At 49.3% G+C, this 8,336-nt stretch overlaps 1 protein-coding gene across 1 annotated transcript in view; it reads right to left on the bottom strand.

Moving 5' to 3' along the window:
• Positions 1–8,336, bottom strand: part of ACY1 (aminoacylase 1) — a 16,506-nt gene that overhangs the window by 6,775 nt on the left and 1,395 nt on the right. Inside the window, 3 exon segments of the mRNA XM_025210445.1 lie at positions 1–52; positions 2,008–2,072; positions 8,287–8,336. The exon segment at positions 1–52 is cut by the window's left edge and continues 3 nt beyond it; the exon segment at positions 8,287–8,336 is cut by the window's right edge and continues 122 nt beyond it. Of these exon segments, the coding sequence (XP_025066230.1) occupies positions 1–52; positions 2,008–2,072; positions 8,287–8,336 (167 nt within the window).

Raw genomic sequence — 8,336 nt, 5'->3', positions numbered from 1 at the left:
GCGGGCTTGTGCCCTGCCAAGTCAAGATGGTGATCACCCGGCCTGGGCACACCTGCAAGGCAAGGGCAAGGCATTACGGCTGAGGAAGCCACTCTGCTTTTCTGAGTAAGAGCAGCTAAAGGGCAATGCCACATAACAGGCTAGCCTTGTCAGTGGCCAGGCACAGAGACCATACACATCCAAGGCAACAGGACAGGCCACGGGCAAGACTGCTTCACCTGGGAAGGGTGAGGACTTTGAAGGAGGAGAGCCCCCCTTTCTCTATCCAGGAGGAAGGACATTCTAATGGACAGGACCTTGTCCTGAGACTCAGGAGACCTGGACTCTGGTCCAGCTCCCTGTGACATGGCCATACCAGATGGGGCAAGAGGCAGGGGAAGTCATGCCACCAGAGGCCCCCTTGGAGAAGCACGACCTCACTAACTCCTGGTCTAATTACAGCGGGCAAAGCCATAAAGGTCAGGAAGGATTGGTCTCAAAATAGCCTACGAATCTGTAATAGCTTATTAATGGGCTGGCTCCAGCCACAGGGGATTACAGACTGCAAGGGATTTGTCCACTGAAGGCAACCAGCCACATGCACCACCACATTTTCCAGGATCTCAGCCAGGAGAAGCTGGGCAGGTTGTTACCTGCTCACAAACAGCAGGCTGCCCCACATCGCCAAGACTCAGTGACCAAGGGGCCGGTCAGACAACCCCTCCTTGCCCAAAACTCCCCCTGCAGCCAAAGGAGATTACACACAGGAAAGGTCCCAGGCCTGAGTGGCCCAAGTGGGGGCCGAGCAGCACAGTAATTCTTTGGAAGAGGATTGGTGGTGCAGGGGGTCTCATTATATGTTCCATAGCCAAGCTAACCAGTGCCTGTTGGGAAGGAGCATAAGTTACACATGGAGGAGACGAGGCATGTAAAGACCCAAATGCTTCATTGCACTGGGGGGGAAAGAGGGGAGAAAGAAGAGGGGGCAGTGGTGTGGAGAGACTCCACTTCCCTGGATTTGATGGGTCAGGATATGACTGTCTTGGCAGATAAGGAAGCTGTGAATCTGAAGAAAATCTATGACAGGTGAGTCGGTCCACACCACTTCCCTGGATTTGCCCCAGGGTAACTGAAGCCAAAATCTCCCTCAGAATTTCTGAGATTTCTCTGTACCACTCGGCCTCATGAGGCTGAAATTTAGCTCATGGTGGAGATCTGGGCCTTTGCTCCACACCAGAGGACATGAATAGCCACATGGATTCTCCCATCCTTGAAGGCAGGTCCAGCATGTGCTCAGGCCATCTGAGATGACTGATATGGATTTACCACTACTGAAAGGTGCTGTACTGGCAGTGCTGGAGCCCTTTGGTCATCTAAAGAATGAGCACAGCACAAGCAGTGTGTGCTGACCCCACACTGCTCCCAACAGGTCTCGTGAGACCTCTCTTGTGATGCAAGGGAGCCATAGTCCTCTAATCCTTGGCTTCTGGGTCAACCTGCCCCACGCAGTACACATTGCCTGGGGGGTGGGAATTCTGATATGGACTCACAAAGAACTAGGCTGAGACCTGCTTGTTTTTTAGGCATCCACCAAGCAAATCCTGGTTTACTAACACTCTGGCCCCCAGAGATACCAGGACACTGATCAGCTAGAGCTGCCCTAGCCCCCCATCCTATGGGGAAGGAGGGATCTAAACACAAACACACACACGAGGGAGTCAGGGGCCAGGGTCTCTTCATGTGAAGGGGAAACCTAAGACTTCCAGGTTGTCAGTAACAGAAGCCAAAGTGATTGACTCATTACTGCAAATACAAGGTGAAGGGGAACATCTCAGTGAGGACGTGTTGTTGCCATGCCTGGACCCCTCAGACCAACTGAGAGCACTGTTACTGGAGCTGGATTGAAATTCATCCAGTCATCCCCCACAGAGGATGCAGGCTGGGCCAGCACAAACTCGGTGTGCTGGGTCCAGGCCAAGATGGACTGAAAATGAACTTTGCTGAGAGGGCCAATTTCACTTCTCTTACCTCTGCTTTCTGACATGCCAGGCCAAGCTCAGCTCCAACCCTCTCCAAGAACTGTATGGCTGCACCTGAGAAGGGAAGAGTGTAAGAGTTACACACATTCAGTCGCACTCCTTTGTGCTATTCAAATATTTCCCTCAGGGATTCCTCATTCTATGCTACAAAGGGGCTGTCCACATACTTCCAAGCTTCCTGTTTTATCACCAGCCCCATGTCATAAGGGGGAACTCTTCAGAGCTCCAGTGCACTGAGACCACACTGAAGCTACCATATTGGCAGGGCAGATTTTAGAATATTCCAGACTGGGCTGCAGGACATGCACAGAAAGGTGACCCAGCACACTGGCTGCCTGCTTATGACAGCTCAGCAACCACCTTCCCAAGCACATTTCCTTACGGTGCAATGCTGCCTTGCGGGACTTCTACATAAGGCTATTGTTCCCATTTGCCCCTACAGACCAACATCCCCAGCTCCACTGCATCCCCCAGCACTCTGGACCCTCTCTCCTTGGAGTGGCAGACTGCATCAAGAGTCCTAGATTTTCTTCAGATTCACAGCTTCCTTATCTGCAGAGACAGTCATATCCTGACCCATCCGCAGCCCCGAAATGCAGAAAGCATCTCAGCTCCTAGGATCTGCGGTCCCCTGGGGGGTTTCAGCAGATTTGATGGACTTCCAGGAAGTGAAGCTGGTGTTACTGTACATTAGTGAAAAGGTGGAGAAACACCAAGTCTCCAAGTCTCCTCCTCCTCTGCTTGGAGACTTGGTCTCCCAGTCTCCAAATAGTCCCAATGCCACATGTTTGTGTGTATACACATGCGCATGGCTCCACTCCTGACTGAAGCTGTATGTACTATAAAACTGAGGTTATATATACTATACAACACCAATAATAATCTGCCACTCACTAGGAAAACTATTGATTGCAGGATAAGAAAATGCTGCAACGGTGTTAAAGACCCACTGAAACCATGCACACGTACATGCAGCTTTTCTGGTGTTGCCAGGCCACTAATCACACCTGGAAGGCTGGAACAGACCTTGAAGAGATCAGTTAGTCCAACCCCCAACACTTCCAGCAATGGAAATCCCACAGCCACTCTAGGTAATCCATTCCAGTACCTAGTCTCAGTTAGACTGTTTCTCTTAATGCCTAATCTAAATCTTCCTGGTTGCCATTTAAGCCCATTACTTTTTGTCTTATCCCCACTGGGCTTGGAGAATAGCCTATAAACTTTTTAGACTGTATCTAAAGGCTGTTATTGTGCCTAGTGCATCAGTCTTCTTTTCTGTAGACTAGCCAAAGCCAATGCTTCCAAGCTTTCCTCATGCACCAATTTTTTCTAAACCACTAATCATTTTTGTTGCTTTCCTCTGGGCTCTTGCCAACTGGTCCACATACTTCTTGAGCAAGGTGCCCGAAACTGGGCACAATACTCCAATTGAGATGCCCCCAGTGCTGACAAGACCAGAGGGGATATTCTGCCTGTTTCACAGATAACAGTCCTTCTTACCCATCCCAGTTGTGGTGATGGGTTTTTTTTCACAACAGTCTGAAATGTTGCCTCATGTGCAGATGATGATCTGCTAGAACTGCCAGATCCATTTCTGCAGAACTCGCTCCTGCCAGGCGGTCCTTATTCTGTATCTATGTGGCTGACTGTTCCTACTTATATCTAGTGCTTTGCCCTCATCCTTACCAAACCACATCCTATTTATTTCAGATCATTTCTTCAGTTCATCAAGATTGTTTTGAATCCCAATCTCATCCTCCAAAGTGCTTACCATCCCTCTGGGTGGACTATTATCTGCAAATGTAATAGGTGTACTCTCTAGTCCATTTTCCAAGTCATTAACAAAAATATCAAAAATCTATTTCTGGGAAAGAAATGCCCAGGTCTGGATACAGTATTTGAGAGACAGTCGTGGCATATCTGGAAAGCAAGGGCGTCGAACTCACCTTGTACCCCAGGCTGGATCTAGACTGTGGGGCTCCTTTCAGGCCAGATCCATCCCAGGGCAGGTGGCAGCATCACCTCCGGTTCTGACCAGCGGGACATAGCGGCTCCAGCATGGGGCACATGGCAAAGCTCCAGGTCCTGTTATGTTTCCCATGCTGGAGCCGGAGCCACCACTGCCTCCACATGCCTTGTGCTGTGGCAGCAGCTCTAGCTCCAGCATGGGGCACAGGGCAGGCACTGGCAGTGGCCCCAGCACAGGATGGTGACAGGACCAGCAGCTGAGGAGCTGAGGCCACAGCAGTAGCAATGGATGAAGTGACTGGAGGGCAACCACACTTGCCCTCCTGCTACCAATCACCATGTCCACCAGGGCACAAGGGCCCCAGATTCTGTGGCAGGCCATACTCCCCCACCCCCTGCAACTTCTGGTGGCCCACTGGTAGCCTGAAAGGTCAGACCGAGCAGCTCCACAGGCCAGATCTAGCCTGCAGGCCGTACGTTTCACACCCCTGCTGTTGACAAACTATCACATCCTTGTCCTGTGCTGTGTTTGTGTACACAGCCCAGTGTCATATGGCTTTTTCAGATGCCATGTGCTGTTGCAAACAAAGGTTTACTGTTTTTCTCAGTAACAGCCCCAGGTCTCTCAGAATTAACTACTTCCCAGCTTTTTCCCCAGCCAAGTAGAGTGCATTTCGGATCCATCTAGGAAAAAATGTAGGTAATGGCCTTTTGCCAAAGTTTAATATTATGCTTGCTAGCCATGTCCTTTTGCAAGATCTGTCAATCTTTATCAGTGTTTGCATATTCCCTCAACTCAACCACAGCTGTGACTGTCATTAACATGCTGTCTCTTCTCTTCCAGATTATAACAGAAGACAATTTAGGATTTCGAATTGCTTTCCTTTCATCATCGCTCTTGTTGGCTCTCCAACCACCACTGACTGACACTGTTCCACTCAAGTCAATACAAATCAGTTTTTAAAATGCTGGCTCTCAAAGTGTTATTGGAAAGACCTCCTTCTAACTATCATGGTTCTTTCCCCTCATTTGCTAATGTGCTAAAAGCAAATGAGATCCAATCCTTTGGCCAAATCTATTCTTAACGAAATCCTGCCACATCTTGTTCATGGTGCCATTTATTTTCCTCCAGACGAAGATCTGAAAGGGCCCGGTGATTTGGGTACCTTGATCTCTTGCACAATCAACAGACCTTTTGGAGAAGCTTGGTTTTTCAGATGGCACTAGGCACCTGTCCTCTGGCTCCTTCTGGGAAAAACTGAAAGCCCAAACAGACTTCAGTAGCTTCTCTTCTTTGGGCAACTGTGGGCAGTAACATCGATCTTGGCAAACCTTCGATGCTGTGCTCATGAGGTCAGATGCTTTTTGAGTTGTAGCCACCACACTACCTGGGCACCCTGTAACTAGAGCTATAAAAGGCAGAGAGGCCTCAGTTACTCTGGTCCTTCTTACTGCCTGTGGCTGCAAGGTCGAACACCAGCAGTGTCCAAGTCCTTTGTACTGTGCAAATTTAGTAGGAAAGTCAAAGTTTGCACATTATTATTCTACTTAGTTTTTGTTGGTTCCCGGCTATTTAGGAAAAAAAAAATCTCCAGTGGTTAGCTGATATGGGAACAGGGAAGAAAACCCAGAGGGCCTTTTACAGCCACCTTTCAGCGGGCAAACATGAAGTCACTGTTGCTAAAGACTCCCCCACGTGAGTCACCTAGACTGGTTAATGGTGGCCATGCCCATCATCTCAGATGCCACAACCACATGGTACCCTGTGCCAGGAGAGCACACATGGGGCCTCAGTTTCTCAGTTAAGCTCTTCCCGATTAAGATATCAATGCCACCTCCTTGGACACTAGGAAACCATTACATAAACCTCACCAGTCACATCAGTCTCACACCTTGAGTGCCCAATGATCTGTGACTGTACGCTGAGCTCCGGAGCCAGTCTTCACAAGCCCTATTTATCTGTATCAGCATCGATATCTGGGATTAAAGTAGACACAGGCTTCCTTCCCCAACTCTGCGCAGGAAGACAGTGTCTTTTTCCTAGGCTCCTTGTACCCTATCCAGGGGTTCAAATTGGGTCAGATCCAAGGAAGGGCTGTGAGACTGACCAGGAGAATGGAGAACCCAACTGATGAAAAAAAAATCAAACACAGGCTGAGAAGGGATGCGATCATTATCTACGAATACAGTAGGGGGTAAGCAACAGGGAATGAGAAGAGCTATTTACGCCAAAGAACAATATTGATGCAAGAACAAATGGACAGAGTCTGGTTACAAAGAAGTTCAGGCTGGAAACAAGAAGATTTCTAAATCTCCAAGTCATGTGTTTCTTGGACAGCCTTCCAACATATGTAGCAAGGGCAAAACCATCCATGGGTTTTAAGATAGCATTAGATAAATTTATCAAAATAGTGAAAGACCTGCCCAAGCCTGACAGTCCGTTGGGGCAGTGTGGTTAGTTTCTACAGCTAAAGACACACAACAGAGTGATGTGGCCAGCATTACACATAGCCACCTTTGATCAAGTCCAAATGACCAAGTCCCCATTTATAGCAAAATCAGCTGAGGGTGGCCACTAGCACAAGTCCAGAGCAGGGCTTGAGATATTACCTCTCTGAAGCTGTAGCAAGATGCCAGATAGCATTGAGACACAGTTGCCAGCAAGGACACCAGAAATTCTTTCCAGTTGCATGTTCCTAACTGTATTTCAGCCAAGTTAAAACTCAGTTTTATCACAGCTCCCAGTCTAGGGGATTAATATGGATCTAGCTCAAATAGTTTAAAGAGGGCTTTGCTGGCCAGGGGAGATGAAAACCACATTATAAGTCAGAAGACTATTTTCTGTTTAATTGAGATTGCCAGCTCAAACAGGGCCAAAGAGATCATCGTGAAACAAGTTTCAAACCCATTCACTCTGTGACTAATTAACACCTGGAGAGAGCGCTGTGGAATGTAAACGTTGCTTAGTATTTGGGTCCAAAGAGCAGGCCTGTGTATCATAGATAACAGGAGTCCCAAGGTCTGATTTTCCCGTGCCTCACACTTGAGTAGAGTGGATGCAGTGCGAGTGAATGGAGGGTTCCAGTAGTGCCCTACACCCCATTTGCTCAAGTGTGAACAATCACAAGGCAGTGGAGAACCAGCCTAAGCACCTTCCTGGTTATGAGTGAAATAGGTGGCGCAGTAGAGATGCCCAACTCCACAGGGCACTGGTCATGGAAGGGCACATACTGGAATATCAGTCTCACAGGTTCTGGGGCACAAATGACTGGTGCCTCCTGAGACTGGGTGGGGGGGCCACCATGGCGGCGAGCAGGGACTGCCTGCAGCTGGCAGCGGCAGTGTTGGCGGCAGGGGTCGGAGAGCAAGTGGGGACCGCCCGCAGACACCGCCGGCCATGTTGGCAGTGGGGGCGGGGGGGCAGGTGTGAGAAGCAGCCGCCTGCAGAAGCCAGTCATAACCAATCTCAGGGGGAGCACATGCCCCCCCATGCCTCACCTATGATCTGGGGTGTTCTCTTTCTAAATCCCCTTGGGAGCTGGGAGCCCAGAAGAACCTCTCAGCTGGCTCACATGATCACCAGCTGACTTCAGAGGGATTTCTCCAACACCAAGGGTCGGATGCATTTGCAGGGTGCACAAACATCCCTGACCAATTTAGGAGAGAACAATGTATGAAGATGAAGCTTCAGCCTTCACTAGAGTAGGAGGGCAACATCTTCCATGACCCAGTCCATGTTTAGCCAATCTGTTGCAATGGCCAGTGAAGGGGCCAAACAGAGCCAATGACGAGGGCAATCTGGGTGGTGTGGACTTCTTTGGATTCAGATGCACTGAGCTACTTCCATTTAAAAGCCAGTGTAGCTGCAGGGAGGGCATGCTTGTAAGAATCACTACAATCTTCTGAAGGCAACAACATGGGGAAACCAACTCATTCAGTAGTAAGAGCTCAGTGGAGCTCCAGAGGGCACTCAGTACTTTTCAATTTTGCCTTTCAAGAAGGTTATCAGTGGTTACCACTAGCTGATCCCTAGCAAATGCCCTTGACCAGGGGTGCCAAGTACATGGGAGCCCGAGGGCCCTGGCCCCCCTCGGGCAGAGGGCTGTCACTTGAAATGCATCAAACTTTTCAAATCTCCATCATCTTATGTCCCCTCCCCCTGGCAAAAATACAAGTCAGTGCCTATGCCCTTGACCCTGGCAGTATAACCCATCTCAAACCTCAGCAATGACGTTGACTGAGCACATGGCACTGCAACTTCAGGCTGCTCTGGTGACTACAGAGGAAATGGTCTCCTTACCATAGTTGGGCTCTGGGTGGACAGTCTTGATTCTCAGGTACTCCCGGAAG

Source organism: Alligator sinensis, unplaced genomic scaffold, assembly GCF_000455745.1.
Source record: "Alligator sinensis unplaced genomic scaffold, ASM45574v1 scaffold610_1, whole genome shotgun sequence".
Taxonomy (NCBI): domain Eukaryota; kingdom Metazoa; phylum Chordata; order Crocodylia; family Alligatoridae; genus Alligator; species Alligator sinensis.
Note: the sequence above shows the minus strand (reverse complement) of the source record. Positions and strands in the feature narration are given on the sequence as shown.